The sequence below is a fragment of the Podarcis muralis genome, chromosome 4 (genome assembly GCF_964188315.1).
Source record: "Podarcis muralis chromosome 4, rPodMur119.hap1.1, whole genome shotgun sequence".
In the NCBI taxonomy this organism is placed as follows: domain Eukaryota; kingdom Metazoa; phylum Chordata; class Lepidosauria; order Squamata; family Lacertidae; genus Podarcis; species Podarcis muralis.
Window position 1 is genome coordinate 52,199,957 of NC_135658.1, and position 20,797 is coordinate 52,220,753.

Below are 20,797 nucleotides of genomic sequence, written 5' to 3' on the forward strand. Positions count from 1 at the left end.
GCATGCCAAAACTTACCAAAATAGTGGTGACTATGAGCGTTCGGTTCGCCAGCGAATCAGTGATATTGGTAGATCTGTCTTTATTGCTGTCAGTCATATTAAGGCCACTGTTTGAGTTCCAAAGCCCAATCTACATAGAACAAATTAGATAAATGGCTGCCAACCTTCATTAATTGTGTTAAGGAAAGGATAGTTCATATAAAAAAATGCAATTGACAGTTCTGCCCAGGAATATATATATTTTTAGGCAATACTGTACTTTACAGCAATTGAGCAACAAACAAGTTGTATAGGATATTAAAGGAGCAGACCAGCTGCATTTTAAAGTAACGGATCTATAATAAATGATGGATTATGAGTACTGTTAGTCGAGGGAAACACATTGCTCATTAAAAAGCATGCTGAGATGGCCTAGTCACAAGACTGTTACATTAGTTATGTATAAAAATATTAAAAATATATAGTTTTGTTTAAGCAAACCAGCCTGCATTGTGGAACACCTAGATTTCTCTTCTAAATGTCTAGTTCATGGTGGTTGTTTTTGTAAAGGTGAAGTGGAAACGTAAGAAAACCTTTCCTTTCTAATCCATCAGTTTATAGAATATGCTGAAATAGGCTGCTATATTCACTGGCCCTTCTCTTCTGTTGAAACCTGCTGAAGGTACAGATTTATTTTAGTTACTTTGTGACTATTGTATATGACAGAACCAATAAAATGACCCACTGATCAGTGATAGCTCAGAAAATTAAAACAAAAGAGGCAGGGAAATCTGGCCTTGGCCTTTTTTCCAAACCCAAGAGCATTTTGTAACAAGATGACTTTTAGGTGCTTTAGGCCTAGGTATTCAGGAGGCAGATTTCTTATTTCAGTGGAATTTGAAATCCCATCTAGTGGCATGCATGTAAACTGCAAAGCAAACAATAACATACTTGTAAAATCAACTGTGCATGAATTCAATTTTTCAGCCCCTTAGGCTTTAATGGAATTGCAGGGGAAGAAAAATAGCTATCAATGACCAGTGTGAAACAACCAAGAATAGGGCCAAAGCAGATGTGTTGATTGCGCAAATCCACATGTTTGTGGATTTGTGGGGGGTGGGGGTGGGACTGCAGGTCAGAGAGAAGTATGGTAGTTTAATCCTTCTCCTCCACTATCTACATCATTGGTGCTAAGACTTCCCTGTCAATGCAAAAAGCTCACATAGTCCCAAAGGATGCTTTGATCCCTTGTACCTGTCATCTGCATTACAAAAAAATGGGCATATTAATTGTATTCCTGCAACTGGCATTTACTTGAATGGAGAGCGTGTTTCTGCTTCTACGTTGAAACTGTGAAGCACCCTTGTTATTTTTGCTAATAGATGCTGCATTTTTTTAAAGTAATCTTGTTATATTGTACGTATAATATTGACATGTGGTTTTGTTATTATTTTTGTTTTGCTGTGTTTTTGTGGAATTGTTTTTGTAGAGTTCGTTTGAAATGCATCCCTATTTCTTTATTGTAAGCCGCTTTGAGCATGAGATGTGTGGAAAAGCGGCATACAAATAAAATAAATGAAAGGAAGAAAGAAAGAGAGAAAGAAAGAAAGAAAGAAAGTGAAATACACCAGCTAGGTAGCATTTATATTAGTACATAGTTAATACATATCTGGATTTCTTGATGCTTCATCCAGTGAAATTTGGACAGATTGCTTTCTAAGACCACTTGATAATATTGTATACCAAGACTGCCAGATAAGATGGTGTCTGTCTGAATCTGTGTCTTGCTGATCTTATATATACCATTGGTCACCATTAGAACTTCTACAATGACCACTATTTTAGTGGTGTCACCAGTAAAACCACATTTGGGGCATCTGTGACTTGTATCAGGGTCTAAAAGTTTAGATCTTCAGATCCAGCCCAATGAATGATTCACACCCACACAACTCAAATAGCAGCAGAAATACACAAGCTCTACTAGTGATCTATCAGATTCTGTCAATTTCCTGCCTGATTTCAGTCCTGATCCATCAGATCTGTTCCATTTTGCCAATGATCTGTCAGTGTTCTATTATGCTTTTCTCATGACCCAGTAGATTTAATTCAGCCTGGATGGGCACTATTTTTGAAATCAGAAATTGGCAAGACACCATTATCTGTCAGTTGTCAATATTGACTTTGGCGAGATAATTTCAAATTAGGGCCTCTCTGAATTTAAGATCCATCAGCATCTTTGGGTTGATTCTTCAGCGATGTTTAGTGGAATGTGTGAACTACCTCTCTGAAAAGTATTGTACTTGAGGTAATAAGTACAATACTTAATTGTTATTTGAGCTGTTATAGATATTTCAGGTATGCAAGGCATTATAGGAAAGTGCTGTACTATAGATGAAATAATAAAAAATCAGGTCTTCAGTAGGTGAAAACCTGCAGGCTATCCTTAGCTTTCTTAGGAAATTACTTTGTTTTTACTGCCTCAGCCTGCTGATACCTCATTCCTGCTTTAATTTTCATGATTAAAGCTATATTCTTTGAAGTATTGTGCTCAAAAATAATGGCCATTTTTGGGATGTTTGTTTGTTTGTTTCAGTATTCTGGGGCTGATTGTCAGCATCAACATGAAACAAACTACAGTATCTAATCCTGTTCTTTGCTTCTGTTTGTTTGGAATAGCACTGCTATATTTTTATTTTCTCACTATAAGCTTTCTTTCATTCACTTTCAGAGGGAATCAATTCAGTGGTATTGATTCTAAAATAAATGAAATACTTGTATAATAATGTAGCTTTGCCGGGAGTGAGGGGAAGATACACTATTCATAGATTCAGATTTTTTTCTTTGCAGTCTTTGCAATAAAGTCATAACTGTAAGGAACTACTGTGTATTAAGTCAGACCAATGAGCCATGTTGTCCGATGCTGTCTATCACTCTGCAGCAATTCTCAAATCTCAGGCAAAGCTTTTTCCCAGCCCTGCAACCTGATAGGTTGTGGCTGAAGATAGCAGAGGTTGAACTACAGGTTATACATGTAAAATGTGTGTGCTACCACAAACCAATGTCCTGTAGGTTTCCTGCTGTAATTACACTGAGTGTGGAATTGTTGACAATGGGAAATTGTAACACATTCATACCAATGAATAATTAAAAAATGGAACAATACAGTCACAAAACTTACAGAATGCAATATATACACTGTACATTAGCATCAAAGGAATGAGAGTGGAGGCCAACCTTACAGTTACGGGAAAGGTCAGGAGGGCATTGAAGGAACGAGACCAAAGTACCACAGCACTAGGGTGAATTCAGGAGATTTATTGCAGTTTAGTGACAAGTTCAAAGCATAAAATATGACACATAGTGTCCAGTGCATTTTTTTAATTCATTAGAATTTGGACTAAATTAATTCAGCATAATAACTTGAACTACCAACAATGAAAAGAGGGGGTGAAAGCCCACATATGTCAGATCATGACACATTAGTTGATGAGAAAAATTGGTTTTAAAAAAATCTTTGACTAGTTTACTGCTTATTAAAACATGTTTAATAATTAGGCATTTTATTAGGTTATAATGAGATTGATGAGAAGCTGTAGCTAATAATACTGTGCCTGGAGTTTAGATAGATAGATAGATAGATAGATAGATAGATAGATAGATAGATAGATAGATATAAATTATTGTTGCAAGATATATAACCATTATCCTAGGTTTAAACAAGTGGGCTGCAATGAGAGCTTCCTGCTTTGTGATAGGAAAATACTTAGGTTGTTCTCATGCATACACTATTTCTCTTTTAATTGGAGAAGCTCCTTAAAGGGCAAGGCTAAGTGCATGCAAACAGTGCCGCTTAATTGTGGCATTTACATGGAAGTAAGCTTTCTCAAAATAAATGGAAAGTACTTCTATATCATATGTTTTGGACTAGCATTTCAGCATTTCAGACTCCCATAATCTGATCTCACTATTCAGTAGAAAAGGACTGTATTATTGTAAAGGAATTCTTAAAACAGGCTTCCTCAACCTCAGCCCTCCAGATGTTTTATTTTTCCAGTATCACTGCAAAATATTAAAGCTGCAATGCAGCTGCCTTGTTACTCGTGTATAAATCCCACAGGGTCTTGAAATGAGCATTGCTAATAGCAGGATTGCACCCTAAAGTGAAAGCTGTTACATATAATACTGACTCCTCAGCGGATTGTGGCCAAAACTCACTGTGACTTCAGCACTCTACAACTGGATAGATAAAATGTAGTGGTTAATCAAAAATCTATACTACATAGCATAGTTTATTCTAAGACTGACTTTTATTGTCTCTAAACTGCAATTGGAGACCATTTGTCAAAACCCTAAGGAAGAGTTTTTTTCAGACTCAACCTGTAGGTTTCTTACATCATCTGTCTATATACAAACCTTCTTCCATACTTTATATAAATTATTAGTAGCTTCACCAGCAGGCTTAATTTAGAAAAGAACAGAAAGGGACACAAAACAGTTCTTCAGTCAAAATATAAAGCAAATCTGTATGTTTTACATAGTCTTAGCATTTTAATTTCAATCTTATCATAGCATGTACACTTACAGAACCACTTACTGTAGGATTGAGACATTATTGTGTTTAGTAATTGGTAGTACTGACCTTTCATTTAACTAAATTAGAAAATTTACTCATGTTAGAATGAATTCAGTGCCTCATCTCTTCTCTCTACAGCCCCCCTGATTAAATAAATAAATAAATCTAATGCACATTTTGCTTGTGGATAACAGTGTGGATTTCCCACACTGAGTCCCAGCATCTCCCCCTGCCCCGTCCAAAAACAGACCAGTTCCATATTATATAAAGAGGCTTGTTAATCCATAATTTAGTCAGTAGTAGATCAGTTTGAATGGGGGTCACACAACACATAGATTTAATAGCTTTGCAGCTGCTTTTGTAAAGCGGAATCAAGTTTTCTGGATTGGAGTAGTTTTACGTTGCTCTTCTAGTGAAAAAAAACCCCACGGCTTCTCAAGGCATGTTATTAAGAAAGGCAGGCTATTTATGTTTCATCTTGTGTAACAAATAGAGGGTTTAGATAGCTCTATTGTTTATGGGCTTCTCAAGGCTGTCTTGATAAAATATGACTGTGCCTGACCTTTTTGCTTGTGTGTGATGTCTAAATCAAAAGCTGACTGAAAGCAGTATGAACAGAATATATATGACATGATCTTTGCTTATGTAGATATAGCCCCTGCAGGTGAAAGAATCCCATAGGGCTTAACAGAGCCCTGTTTTCATCCCTTCCTCCCCTCAATGCGGGCAGAAAGGCATGCCAACATGTCAGGGCGCTCTGGGAAATGGGATTTTTGTGTGTTCTCGCCTATCACCACTGCAGCTATTTCCTTCTGTTCAATTATAAAAATGCCAGAGATAACGTGTTTGTGTGTACCTCTGTGCACATACTGGAGTGGCAGGGCTCTTCATGCAGGTAATTGAGCCCCCAAGGGGAAATATCATATCCATAGTTATCAAAGAATGCAGTGTTCACAAGGCAGGTGGACAGACATGGGCAATTAAGAATGGGGTAGAAAATGTGCTACTCTATTAATAAATATGAAGTGGCTTTGCTGCGGCAATGCCTTTGGCCAACATACACTTGCCTGTGAGTAATTCCCTCTGTGTAAGAAAGGCACATGTGTACAGCTGTTTGTGGCTATGGTGAGAAAAGGACAGTCATCTGACTGTAGGTGTTATCAGACATAGTTTGCTTGCATCAGATGCTGTCTTCTGCATGCAGAGAAATAGAGCTCTTCCTACTCTCAGTAGAGCATGAGACTCTTAATATGGTTTATGACATTCCTGCATTGCAGGGGGTTGGACTTTATGACCCTTCCAACTTTCCAGTTCTGTGATTCTTTACTCAGAGGTCCATACATTTTCTCTGGCCTTGACAGGTGCGGTCTTGCCTCTCATCTCGTACAGCACCTCCGGAACTCAGCACAAGGCCAAGGACAATTCCCTGCTCCCATCCCCAGCTCTAAGCATTGTAGATCCTTGCCCTATCTTCACAACATTTCCCCACATTGTGGAATCCCACAGCTGCCTTTGCATACAGAAAGTGTATCACTAGAACTGTCAACTGTGCAGCAGGACACTTGTGCATGTGGATCTGCAGTGTGTGGAGGAGATGACTAGGTTGAGGCAATAGTCATTGCTTCACTTATACTGAAAAAGACAAAACATAGCTAAAACAGGGCGGAGGGTTACTTTAAATAGAAGTACTACCATTCTTTACCAAATATGTATACTATAATCCTCGATCCATTTATTTTCGAGAAATTGCATTAGAACAGTAGGACTGGTAAGCAGTAAACTGTATACAAGCTGGTTTTCAGCGTCTGTGCATGTATGGAGATCCAAGAGTGTGTGTATATTTTCCCAAAGTGTACCATCCAATTCATTTATTTCAGTAGGAATACGAATCAGTTTTTTCTTTGTTAAGATTAGAGTTTAGGGTTGGTGCTATAAATGTTACTTTGTATAGCTGAAAAAATATTTCAGATATAAAATGATGACATTAGACATAATTCAAAGACGATTGGATGTGGAGAGTAGAAACAGGGACCCTTGTCTATCAGTGTGCATGTGCATTAGTGGAAGTGGAATTAATGCAGCCCTGTAAAATAAGCTGCTATGCTGCCAATCAGCTGTTTGGTAGGGAGAACAGAATGGGGGATAAACTGTTTATCACCACATTTGCAGCATACTCTGTAGGGCTTTATGCATTGCACTTTACTACTAAATTTGGTTGGAGAACTGCCTGTGCAACACACAGTTCCTTGTGCTAATTGCACAGGTAGGTGGCTTCTAATTAGGTTAGGGTATTATATCTAGGTTGTTACTTGGAAATTATTACGAGCTACAAGAGGTAAATAAAAATTGAACTACCAGCTTTTGAACTACCCACTTTTATTTGCTTCTATTAAGTGTGTAGGCTTCAGAATAATGCTGTCAATTGGCACACCACAAGGATGTCTGGTTGAACAAACTTCATTGAAATGATTGAGAGATGCATACAAGAAGAAAAATGCTCATACTTTATATTAATTTCAGTGAGATTTGTACAGCAAGGTGCCCAATATTCATTGTTCCTTCTGCCTTTGAATATATAAAAATCTTGCTGTCTGCACCGTCTGGCTCACAGCATGCACACAGTGGTACCAAACTGGTTACCTTTTCTGTTCCTTCCTCCTTGAGGCTAATAATATCCAAATCGAAATCCTTTCTTAAGCCATCTGTTTTGTTGAAAGTAATTCGCCCTGTCAAACCATCCCAACGAGCCTAGAGAAAGAAAGAGAGAGATACAATGTGTAGCCTCAACTTTTCAAGCCCATGAAAAATAATTGTGCATAATCTCTCTTTCTTAGTAGAATTCCTTTCACTAACACTCCAAACAAAACAATCTTCTTTTATTGATTTTCTGATTTTATTCAACTCAATGCATTATCAATAGTTATATGATAAGGACAGAAAACAACATGTGCATGGAACTTGTGGAACATCCCCAAGGTACATTATCCATCAACAACATTCAAACTAAAAATAATTCATGGGGTTGCAGAGTTTTGAGCTGCTTTTCTGCTTTCAGGGAATAAGCAAGAATGACTAAATTTAGTGGAAACACTGTGCTAAAGAATCTGTTTTTCACTGTGACCCCTGGCTCTATTCCAGAGGACACACTGTATGTCTCGTAGAGCTGGCCCAGATCCAACATATTTTAACCAAAATACAAGGGAGTAAGTGTGCGTAACTGGGGTAGTTTACTGAAAACAGCAGTGTGTCCATGTAAGGAACTAAAGAGAGCAAGGAAATGAAATCAGAACTTTTGCAAAAAAAATTGTTGAGGATTGAGTGGTTAACTAATGGAGGCAGATACTTGGGCTGAGCTCTGGCATTAATATAGCCCTTGGTGGGAGCACATAATTGAGAATTTGCCTATGAAGGAGTGGACAAAGGGAAGAGAATTGTTAAAATCAAATGCATTGTTGTGAGAAGTTGTAGAAAGGTGGAGGAGGGAAAGACAGGAATGGAGTTTTGTGGGTGATTTACTTTGTTTATTTAAAAAAAATCTGCCTCAATTTTCCACCCAAATTTGCTTTTAAGGTGACTTACAAAGTCCAGAAGAAAACCATGCACGCACACAAAACAATTACAAAATCAATTGACAAATTAGATAGCACTTAAAGCAATTAAAACAATCCAATACGGATTAACCAAAAGAGTCAAAGAAAGAGAAACATTAAGACCTAAGATATAAACCAGCCAAACCAACAGAAACAAGAAGAGCAGTAAAAATCACTTTTAACTGTCAAACCTCAGGTAAACAAGATGGATTTCTCCTAGTGCCTAAAAGAAGATGCTAGGTGAATATAACTCAGGAGAGAGTTCCATTGATTTGGTAGTTGGACATAAAGGCTACAACCAACATTTTTGGTTCTTGTTGTTCCCACACAAACATATACCTCTTTTAGCCTCATCTGCTATGAATAACTGCATCACTGTTGAGAGTTAACTAATATATGTGACAGCCTGAGTCAAAGGTAAGCCTTAAGATGCTGTTAAGAAAAAGCTGGCAGAGTTGGACTTGTATGCAGGCTCCAGACCTACCACTGGGCAGACTAAGGAGACTGCTTCAGGCACCTGATTTGGGACTTTATAAAAGGACAAGAAATGGCTAGCTACTTACATTATTATAGTTGTATTTTTATTGCCAAGAAGGGGAAGAAAGGTGTTTGTGAAGTTTCTGCCTCAATGTCAAAATAAATTAATTGGCCAGGCACTGGCTACAGCCAGGTCTCTCTCTCTCTCTCTCTCTCTCTCTCTCTCTCTCTGCGTGTGTGTGTGTGTGAGAGAGAGAGAGAGCGCTTTGCTGTTCCATCTGAGGCAACAAACTGCTGCAGTTTCTTTCATACGGCTTTCTTCTTAAAAACTCTGAAAGGTTTCTAATGCAAGAAATATTTTATATATGATTTATTTATTTATTTATTGCCCACTCTTTACCATAAAGTCCCAGGGTGGGTTGCAACAATAAAATATGCAATTATGTAACTATTACAACCACAAAACCACAAAAGTGTAAAAACAATTTAAAACAGTTCAATATATTAAATAAATAAGCAACAACACTTCCATGTTTAAAAACAATGTAATCATTTTAAAACAATTCCATATTTAAAAACAGTTCCAGTACAGGTGCAGTCTTCTCTTCCAACGTTTCCTGTGTATACAAACTGGCCTTTGGCTAGTTCCTAGTGACTTCCATTGTAACACTAGAAGAAAATAGATTTTCAAGTGTAGATGATCTTTATTTTCCTCATTTAGCTTGCTCCTTCATGCCAGGAAGGCTCACAATATATTATAATAGAGCAAACTCATCAGTGTCTGCTTTACAATTCTAATTACAGGTTCTCTCAGCTATATATTTATTCCTATTCTGCATTAAACACATTGTAGATAGCTATCTACTATGAACCTGGATGGTGTACACAAAACTGACAGAAGTATGATTAAGTTTCCATCTTTTTTATCTGTAGAACTGAATCTACTGAAATGAATATTATCATGTGCACAGCAATATCATAATCACATGGCACCTAAATCCTTTATGTAGCATTTGCAGAGGTTTTTTTTTAGTGTTATGGATAGTAGGGTGGGATTTTTAAGAGGTCTGTGGTGATTTAAGGTTCACAGAATAGGCTCTTCAAGAGTGTAAATGGTAGTTATCGTAGGAGCTCTCACTGAAAAGTCATTCTCCCGATCATTCTGCCAGAGAATTATCAATTTCCAGTTGACAGGCCCTTTGTCACCTCTGTTTCAGAAAATATTCTCACATTTCCTATTGACTTGCTGGTGGGCCTACCCTTCTCATTAACTAACTGACACCCTCCATAAGCAATAAGTTGTCCACTTTTGTAGTTACAGATGCTGTAATCCAATCTATAAAATTGCTCAAAAGTAATTGGGTTAAGCATTAGATCCCAACTTATTTGACCAGAAGTCCCAGCAACATCTTACTTTGAACTAATTTCAACGTGTGAATGTGTCATCAATGAACATTTGATGGCCAGTGTTTAACTGCCTTTAGAGTAAAAGCTAGATTAGGAAAAATCCCCTAACAGGGCTCCTTCACAGGGCTTATTCTCCAGCAAAAGGTTGGGGCGGGCAAGCAGCTTCCTTTTCCTAGGAGAAATCACTGACTCCCCTTCTCCTGCTGCATACCGTACTTGTTGGTGTCCTGCCATTCACTAGAGTATGTGACTCGTTCAGTTAGTGATGGTGCTTGGAGAGACATCCTTGATATCTATCCAAGAATACTGGAACTTCCACTTGTTCCTGACACTTTCTTCAGGGAACATTTCCTATATTCCTATTTTAACCAAATTTTAAGACCAGTTGGCAGAGTTCTGGGGATTTAACATCTGTTGTCTTTGCAGTTTAATTTGATTTTAGCTGATTGATTTGTTATTACTAATCCTGAATGTTCCATATAGAGCAACATACGCATTCCAATGAAATAAAAGGAGCTCAAAATAAAAACACATATTGAATTTTATTTTCAAAATACTTTAAAATAGCATGAGCACCATGCTGCCTTCAGATATCCTCCTTGATGTTAACCAAGGCCCCTTGCCCCTCCCATTTTTAAAAAAAGAAAATCTGAATATTTTTGGAGAGTTGGTTGATTGGTTGGGGCTGTTTTGTGGAAAAGATGCCTTCTTTTCTATGTGTTTTGGGCTTGGGGGAGAAGTGCAGACATTTTTCCTGTTGTTGTTTGTTTCAAGTGGGAGGTTCTAAGTTCCACCACTTTTTCTATTTTGTGGCTTCCGTGACAGCTTCTTAGATTTCCAGATGTGCCCCTAGGCTCCAAAAGTTTAGGGGCCTCTGCTTTAATTAATAATCCTAGCTGCTGTTGCAGAATAAGTTCCACATCCTGAACTAAATGACCTTGGGTCTAGTAATTATGTAACTGTACTAGACCAACTGTGGCCCTTCTGTTCAAAAAAGCGGCCTGTGAGTTTTCAAGTAGTTCTTGGTTAAGTGAAAGTTTTGACAATCTGTGGTAAAATATGCGAGGCACTTAGCAACTGAGAAGATGCCAGCAACTAATCTGGACAAGACTGAAGCACTTGCAAAGTATTGTAAAGTTCTTAGGTACTAGTTACCTTCTCCAGGGTTCTCTAATTATTATAGAACGGGTTGTGAAAATATGTTTCTCAATGGTGTAACCTCTTAGTTAGTTGTTGACCGGCAATCCAGTGAGACTGCCTGGCCCACAATATTAATATTGTGCCAGAGAGCTGGGATGCGTGTTATGCTTGCCATGGTGATGTAACCCAAATGGCAACTTCATGATGATTTCCCCTTCTTCATGCCATGTACAAGCACTTACCATATGATTTGGCTCCATCATATGGGGAGCATCCCTTCCATGGTCTATTTCAATAGGGACAGATAGATGGTATAGGACAGGCACTTCCAACTCCCAAGAGACTGTGATCTACTCCCAGTATAAAAAAACTGGCAGTGATCTACCCATTGTCATTGCTGAGAGTTGTCAAGTCTTTTGGGGGGAGGATAGCTTGTAGATTGCGATCGACTGCTTGAACATGCCTGGTTTAGGACAATAGCTGCCGCTTGTCAGAAACAGGCATTATTTAATAGCTGCCAATGACAGTTGCATCAGCAGAAGGCAGTCACTGTAGAACAGTGAATTTTTAGTCCCTGCAAAAGAGTGATTTAATCCACCTTCAGACCCTGTGCGTGGAAAATGTTGCTGAGATGATTGTCAACATGCTTGGTAGTTGTTTGGAAAAGGCACCATAAACTTGGATTTAGCTCTTTTCATTATTGCCACCCTAGTTGATAAGCTAGCTATCACAGATTATTGAACCAAGGTTATGCATGCACGAAGTGGCACCGCATATGCATGCAAGTGAAGCATTAATTTATAATATAACTAACAAATTGTGCAGGAGATGCTAACTTTCAGTGGTCAAAATTGTCTCAATAAGCATAATTCATCTATAGGTGCAGTATTTGAAAGATAAATTGTCACTGCAATAATATCTGAAATCTATATTTTTAAATGAGGTTATTAACCTTAATAAAAACAGATTGAATATGAATGTGTATCGATCTTAAATTCAAGCAAATGCAATTTTCCCTGAAAAACTCTATCATTGTACCTTTGATTGAGATCATTGTTTCACTTTCTCTAAATTTATTAGTCATGCATCATTGAGAATCAATATTACACCATGGTTTCTAGCCAACAGTAGCCATCAGATCAGTCAGAAGTTTTTAGCTGTGACTGTACCCAATTAGAGTAGTTGGCCATTCTAGGGAAACTTTCCCACACTGAGCTACTCTAGATGAAGCTCAGTCTGACCCAAAAGTCTTTTACAGTTGGTGTGAAGCAGACATTTCTTTGTGTTATACTAGCTAAAAAGAATAAACAAGCTTGAAAGTACTACAAAGCGCACACCATCTCTGGGCCATTACAAACTACCCAATGTGAGCTCTCTCTATGTTTTGTGTATATGCTTAGCTCAAAGCATTAAGATATTGATCTTATTTTCTGTGTAATTTATAGAATGGGGTTAAGCTGACTAATTACACTTTCTTCTGCCCTTACTGCAAAGAGCTTGGTGTGGTATACAAGATCTCACACATTTTATCATTGCAACAACCAACAGTTAGAGTTAGACTGAGTGAGGGACAGGTCCAAGGCCAGCCACTAAGCTGCATGTGGAAATTTTGAACTGGAGCTCTCCAATCTTAATCCAGTACTGTAACCACTTTACCAGAACTACGGTATATACACCTCTTTGCTCTTTGCATTTAGTTTTATGTCCTTTAAACCCTAAGCTCATCCTATATGCTAGAATGTGAGGCTGGCTTCTAAGGCAAACCACACTTACCCATATCATACTTCACTGGTTTGAATTAAATTTTAAACATTACTTTTTTAGATTCTTTTTTAAAAAAGTGATATGTTAAAAGAGCCTTTCAATTTTTTTCTTTATTCAAAATAATAAGTTCCAAACCAGTACGAAATATAAATAGGTATCTATGTTTCCAAACACTCTCTGGCTTCCTGGTTCCAGTTCTTTCTACTTCTCCCTCCTCCATTGCTTTTTTTCTTCCACTTGCCTTTTGTTTTACCCTACCTCTATACCTTCTTTCACCTCCACTATCAATAGTATATGTCTCCTGAAGGATGTCCAGTTTATGCCCTGTAGAATCCGTCTCTTAATGGAACTACCCTTTCATTTTCCATTTCTATTAGTTAAACTTATTATTATCAGGTATGAGCTATAATTAGGGAGGAAGTGAGAGATGAATACCTCTGAAAAGCTACACATTGAACCACCCCAATGCAATCTTTGCCAGATGGGCTGGGTCGCATATTGGTGAAAAGCAGTTGGAAAACAGCTATACATTTATCTGAAGAGAACATAAAGACTATGCGTGAGCAAACAACAGGATGATATAGTGTTAAGGTGGGGGCGGGGAGTTCATTCAATTGAATTCATAGGAGTCATGGAAAATCTGGACAGATTTAATTGACATTTCCCCACCTCTTCATATTTTGATTTTTTATTATATTGTTGCAGTTACAATATCAGCTATTACTACAAAAACAAACTTATATCCAGCATTTATCCATAGTTACTTTTCCAGTAAACAATAATAAATAAAGCAATACAAATAATAAGATCTTCTATGAATACCTTCCATCAACTTATCCATTTCACTTAGTTCCAGACATTTTTAACAGCCATTCCTGGACAGATGGCAGCTGAGAGTTTTTCCACTATATAATCCCTACTGTGTTAGCAGCAGTCAATAAATTTGGCATGTGAAGCTCAATTAAAGTCTAAATTTAAGAATGTTTAGTGTGTAGAGTATAAAATGTCTTCATTCCCCAATCTCTCAACATTCCTCAAGGACTGCAATTCTGTGAACCACTGATCTGATGTGAGCCACAAAGTCACCTTTCTTCCTTGGAAGTATGACCCTGGAAAGTTATCTACGGTAATTCCCTGAGCCAGATGCATAGCCCAATTCACAACTCATGTGTTAGTGTAGTTGTATTTAAGATTTTTAAGTCTCAATGGATATGTATAGTGCAACTAATAGTCATTTCATTTCCTCAAGACATTCTGGAAACTGAAGTTCTGCGTGTGCTTCTTGAGAAATCTCAGCGCTATAATCAAACTTCAGTTCCGAGGATTCTTTGGGGAAGGCACAACAATTAAGCCAGTATAAAAATTATAGAAGTGTGGATGTGCCTTTCAGGCCTTGACTGTAGTTTCTTTTCCAATATGCAGTTTCCTTTTTTCATTTAGTTTAGCACACTGCACAATAACAAACAGCTAGCTTTGGATTTCTCCCTTCTTTGGCTTTCTATTATTCTTCGTCTGCTTACTGTATAATTACTATAATGACTGCATAAGTCATTGCACATTTTACCAACTAGAATATGCACTTCAAGGCATAATTTAACATATTTTTCATGCTAATATTTCTTATCAAATTATAAAGCTCTCATAGGTTTATTGAGTTCTACTAACAATCCTCATGCAAACCTGCCTGTTATTTTTCTGTAATCACCATGCTGTGAAAATTGTTCAAATCATCACCAAATGTTAACTTTAACAAATTAAGTTTTTATCTTGAGTTAAATCCATATCTATTGTACTGTATAATTGCAATGTTAAATCCATATTTATTGCACGTCATAATTGTAGGGTTTTTGGAGTTGGAGAAATGCAAAAATGTCATATATATTGGGGGAAAGTAACAAATATATTCAGAGAAAGCTCAAGGGGACTGTGGAGCCTCTGGCTCCTTTTGTTCATCTACTGTTTATTTATGATTATTTCTCCTTTAGCTAGTTTTCACAAAGGGTTTATAGTTGGACAAATAGCTACAGTCCCTTCTATGTTTGCTGCTAATGGGAATCTTTAGTATATCCTCAATACTTTACTTATGAGGGGCGTGTATACCTTATTTTGCATTTATCTCATTTCCTTGCTCATGGAGCCTGGTGGTGGTGCTCTTCTGCTTTGGGTTTTTTAAATAGCTTTTCTCCCTATAAATCAGGCCTGGTTAACCTTTGGTCCTTCAGGTGTAGCTGGAATACAACTCCCATAATCTATAACTATTGGTCATGCTGGCTGGGGCTCATAGGTTATCTTCATTAAAAGAATCACAGGTTAGCCATCCCTGGAGACAGAGAGTTAAATAGCAAGGCAGCTGTCTGAGGAATTAAATTTAATTCCTCCGAACTGATTTTAGTTGTCCTGAAGAAAAAGATAAATTTTATTTTGCAAGAAAATGACCTGTTTCCCTCTTTGTCTGGCAGGGAATATAGATTTGTTTGCAAACTGTTTCATGAGGGGGCGAAGGATTAGAGTATCATATAGATATCAAATGACATTAGGTCACAGGAATAGGAACTTCTGGAAAGGATTTAGTCTCCCCGTCTGATTGTAACTGAATGCTGATCCTAGGCAATGTACTGTATATAATATCCACCCACACAAAACCTGGCTTGTGAACTCTAGTTAGGTTACCTTAAACCAGCAGGAATATCCAAAGGGTTCCAGCAAGCTTATATTTCTCCAGCAAAAGCTTAATGTTCTCCACACTCATACATAATATCCAGGGTTTGTGTATAGTAACATTAATGGTATTTCTGTTGCAATATTAACTATTTTGTACATTCCTGGATATTACAGAACATTTGTTTTTTAAAGTGCATGGTAAGATGTTGCATCTAAAGCACAGCCATTTTTCAAAATCAAGGGACAGGCAGACAAATAAAGTCTATTTTAAAACGTCTAGTACTGCAGGGTTATAAGTTCTAGGTAAGACTGGTGCTGCCTCAACTGTTACTCCCTGTCCTGTACCTCTTACTTAGCAAAAGCGAGGAGGAAAAAAAGTAAATCAGCAATCTACCGTACTTTTCTAATATATAGAAATTAGTTGCTAAATGGCAAATATAGTGATTCTAGATTCCTTGGCAATTATTTTATTTTTTTATTTTGTGGTTATTGTGGAGATCCTTTTGTGAAACTCAGCAGTCAGATAAAACTAAAACTCCTTTGATAGGAGAATTTCAAAGGAGGGGATCTAATACTGTTCGTGGGCATACAGCTCCTACTGATATAGCTGTCTAATTAAGCCTGAGTAGAAAAGCTTGCGGTTGGGGCAATTTAAAAGTTTCTTCAGAGTAGCGGATGCTGTGATTTCCTGATCAAAATTTCTCCTCCCAAATGCTGATTGCTGCACAAGGAGCAGCTAAGTATGTCTGCAGGTCTGACAGGGAAAGAGGCACTGAAGAAAAGGACTTAACACCTCTTTTCTATTAGGTCTTAAGAAATTCTCAGTCCCCTACAAATGCATTGCAGTTATGTCTTTTAAGAAATGGCTTGAAATTGAACCACATATCTCCTACATAATGTGTAACTGGCCCTTATGCTGCCTTTCCACAGGTTTCAGAATGGCTCAGTGTTCACACATATGCACTATACAGTATAATTTTCTTCTTCTTTTAGATATTTGGGCTTTATGTCTAATTTTCTCAGATTGCAAGTTTCCCTGCTGATCTAGTTGCTCTTTAAAGGGATTTGTTGCTTGGATTGTTATTGTTTTAAGAACTTCATTAGTTGCTCTGAGAGGCGGTTGCCTGAAGTAGTGAGACATAAATCCTCTTAATAAATAAATACATATGTACACACTGCAGCAAAAATAGGAAGGCATAGATAAGCTCTGGCATTATCTATTACACCCTACAGTTTGAAAGCAATTACTGCTGTGGAAATAGCGCAGCATAGTGGTGTGCTGCAGTTCTCAATCCATCATGGTGATTGTCATTTTTCTCTTTTGCTAAGTACAAAAAAAATCACACTTCAAAAGATAAGAAGCTTGAGCCTTTTGAGTTAATGTTTTATAGACCATAAAATAAATTATCTGTGAAACTACCAGTAATTAGGTCAGATCTCATGTGCCATGCAGAATCAAGCTGTACACAATAAATGTGAATTGTACAATAAAGTCACATATCAGACCATGAACTACATTTACTGAGAAGCTGTGTTGCTTTGGGGCATAACATAATTAGGGCATTCTATGAAAACTGCTTAAGCAATGACACAGTCTGGTTGGAAATGTTTCACAAATGTTTTGATAAACTTTTCCACAACCTCATTATTATTGATATGCTAGATACTATGGGAAATTAATGTGGAAAACTAGTGAGGAATTGGGTTTGGAGTGTAAATCTGGGTTAAGGTGACTGAATAGATGTTGTGAAACATATACTGTATTTGTATATGGAGTAGGATTAGCTGAGTTTCTAAAAACAGAAAAATGTGTAGAAATTCAGGCATTAGCTCTGGACATCACAATCAGCTACTGTTTCTTGTGACAGGAACAAGCATAAGAGAGATTGGACTCACACAAGAGAACAGGAGAATTAAAGCTTTCACTTGGAATTACAGTTAACCATAATTTAGTGTTATGAGCACATGCTAACATGAAATTACTCTGAAGCTTCATAAGCCATTGTTTGAAGTTGGCTTGTTTCAACAAAGCACAGTACTCATCAGATCTGAATATACAGTTGTGTAAGTCTATTATTGTATAGAAATTGTATGCTTGAAATAATCAAAATATCACACAAATTAACTTCTAGGAATTGATGTTTAAAAAGAGACAAATTTGATACTCACATTTCAATATTTATGTTCTTTGGTGCTAGCATCAAACATTTTAACTGAAAATGATTATATTTTGGTTTCCCCAAGCTCTGTGTGCTGATACAGGCTTACAAAAATGAAAATCACCCCCGAACTCCCAGTGGAAAGTTCACTAGAAACCTTAAACTAATCGTTCAAATGCAGAGGGCAGGGGTGATCTTTGCTTTTAATGGCCCTTCAAAAGTTACGTCAGGTTTGCTTTGTACCAAATTGTAGGCTGAAGTTTTAAATACTGTACCAGGAATTTCCTTCAGTAAAGAGGATATGTGAATATTCTGCTGTTAGCTAAGCACTAGAAATGAAACCAAGCATTGTGTGGTAGAGAGAGTTTCTAGTGTATTAAACAGCAATAGAGAAAAAGGCTATTCTGAATTCCAGCAAATGGTCTATGCTTACCTCTTTTATCAGGTTCATAAATCTGGGTCCAAAACGCCACGGCTTATGTCTGTGACACTGCAGGGAGCTGACAGTCATTTGGGAGGCACGCTGGGAAGCCACTGCAACCATGTAAACAGCATCATACACCAGAGCTGCTTCTGTCTGTATGTGGGAAAATAGAAAACACTTTTAAGACAACATGTTTCCCCTTCATTCATCCAAAATATGATCCCTATGTCTAAGGCTTGTAGTACTCTCATCAATTATCTGTGATTATGTAAGAGTAATGTCTAATTTTAGACATTAGTTTTCGGAACCAGCAAAACTTCTTTGGATCAGGCCCTTAGTGAGCAATTATACATTTAAACGACAGAGGTTTGTTGAGTCTATAAGACCAATGGATAGAGTTAAAGACTCATCTGTTTAATGAGACATATTATTATTTATTATAAAACTTCACACACTGCAAATCTTTTGGGAAATTAATAGATTAATTCTATGCTTCATTGACCTACTTACACTACTTATAAATACTAGATAGTTTAGCAATCAAATGTGATCTGAATTTACTAACAGGTCTTAATATAGTACAGATCTGTGATCATTGTTGGTGCACAAATTAGGATTGGCATAAAATCAATAGCTTTGTTTGAGAATAAATTTAAAGTCTTAACTTGTTGTGAGCAGTGCTTCCCATATAATCTTTCAGATCTAGGACCTGGCTTTAACCACAAACTACAAATGGGAGCCAGTTTTAAATTGTTTACCTACAATAACCATCATAAAAATCTAAGATGACCCCTCCTGGATCAGACCGAAGGCTCATCTACTCCTGTTCTCATAGTAGCCAACCATATGTTTTGGGAAGCCTGCAAGCCAGACCTGAGTCTCCCCACTTTCGGCTCCTAGAAACAGTTATTCAGAGGCACACTGCCTCTGCAAGTGGATGTAAAACCTAAGTTGTTATGGCTTTATCCTCCATGAATTGGTTCAATCCTCTTTTAAAGCCATCCAGGTCATCACTACATCCAGTGGGAGCGAATACAATACAGGTAACTAGCAACTTACACACATTTAACTTGTGCACATTTAGGTGCACACGCCTGACCATTTAAAAAATGAAAAATAAAAAGGGGGCAGACATCTGGGGAAAATAGACTTTAGCAATCCCACCTGCCATTAAACCCTACGTGTTTTTAACTATATACGGTTTTGGCTTTACAGGGAATCCCTGAAACATAATCCCAGCGTAAGTTGAGAGTTGCCTGTATTTTAACGATGCACTCATTGTGGAAATACTTCCTTTTGCCTGTTTGAGTATTCTAGTATTGTACTTCACTGGACAACAATGGGCTCTAATATTATAGGAGAGGATTTACTTTCTTCACTTTATAATATTATACACTTCTGTCATGCGCCTTCTTACTCATTTCCCCCCTAAACTAAGAAACACCAAATGTTGTGTAACCTTTCCTCATAGTGGAGCTGCTCCATCTCCTTGATCATTTTGATTGCTCTTTTCTGAACCTTTTCCAGCTCTAGAATATCCTTTCAGAAGTGAATCAACCAGAACTGTACACAGCATTCCGACTGTGCTTGTACAATACATTTGTGTAACAGCTTTATGATATTGGCAGTTTTATTTTCAGTCCCTTTCCTAATGATTGCTAGCATTGAATTTGCCTTTTTCACAGCTGTTGCACACTGAGCTGACATGCGAGCAGAGTCATCCTGCACAGAAGATGTAGCTTGTCACTGTACATGAGGAAAAGAGCTACACCTGCTGAAATTTCCAACAGTCAAAGGCACAAACTTATTATTTATTGGGTTGGATGATCTTCAGGCTCCCTTCCAACTCTACATTTCTATGATTTATTAACAATCCTTATTTTGCTACCCAGTAACAATTCTCTAGGTGGCATAGAATGCTAGATTTGCTAAGGCTCCAGTTCTATACACACACGTGCCTTTGAGTAAGCCTCATTGTATTTAGTGGGGCTTATTCTGAGTAGACATGCATAGGATTGTACTGTAAAAGACAACTATAAACCTGAAATAAATCACCACCACAGCATAAAACCTCCAGCAGAAGAGATGAAAAGCAGTATAGCAAATCTTTTAAGCAACACCAGAAAACATTTTTAACAGGTTTTCAACAGACATTAAAATAAAAAAAATAGTCTTCATCAAGCAGCTGAAAGACCACAGAGCAGACCCCATTTTCTGCCAACATTGTGGACAGAAAATGGACCTTGTGGATATAGTAGACAGTGCTCTTTCACTTACAGTCATCATGCCATCTAGGAGACCCGTCTCTGGCTTGGGTGGTGCCTGTAGCCGTTCCATTGACCACTTCTCAATAACTGATGACACTTGTGGATTGTCAATGTTGAGTAAGCGAAATCCAGTCATATTGACTCCACTGTATCTGTAGGGTTCCAGGTCTAGTGCAAACAAATCCTAAATCATCAAGGTTTCATTTTGGGGGAAAATAAAGGAATAGATTGTATTAATGATAAAAGGAACCATCCTATATATTAAGTCAAGCCAGTAGCCTAGTAGTGCCAACCTAGAGTAGCAATGGGTTTCAAAGCCATGGCTCATGAACCAAGGAATTGTTTTTTCCCTAGCC

General features: G+C 37.5%; 1 protein-coding gene and 1 long non-coding RNA gene across 8 annotated transcripts in view; one reads left to right on the top strand and one right to left on the bottom strand.

The window, feature by feature from the left end:
• The window catches only part of LOC114596029 (uncharacterized), a 69,457-nt gene that overhangs the window by 42,738 nt on the left and 5,922 nt on the right, over window positions 1–20,797 (top strand). The window lies entirely within an intron of this gene.
• GRIK1 (glutamate ionotropic receptor kainate type subunit 1) overlaps window positions 1–20,797 on the bottom strand; it is a 229,735-nt gene that overhangs the window by 30,670 nt on the left and 178,268 nt on the right. For 6 of the 7 annotated variants that reach the window (XR_013392578.1, XR_013392579.1, XM_077927297.1 and 3 more), the window contains exons 6-9: window positions 20,452–20,625; window positions 18,184–18,327; window positions 7,193–7,300; window positions 17–130 (exon numbers count right to left, since the gene is read on the bottom strand). Coding sequence is in view for 5 of the 7 variants with exons in the window: in XM_077927297.1 (XP_077783423.1) it covers window positions 17–130; window positions 7,193–7,300; window positions 18,184–18,327; window positions 20,452–20,625 (540 nt within the window). In the remaining 2 variants the exon portion in view is untranslated. Of the gene's footprint in view, window positions 1–16; window positions 157–7,192; window positions 7,301–18,183; window positions 18,328–20,451; window positions 20,626–20,797 lie in introns of those variants that run through there. The other variant, XM_077927299.1, reaches the window with a different exon arrangement.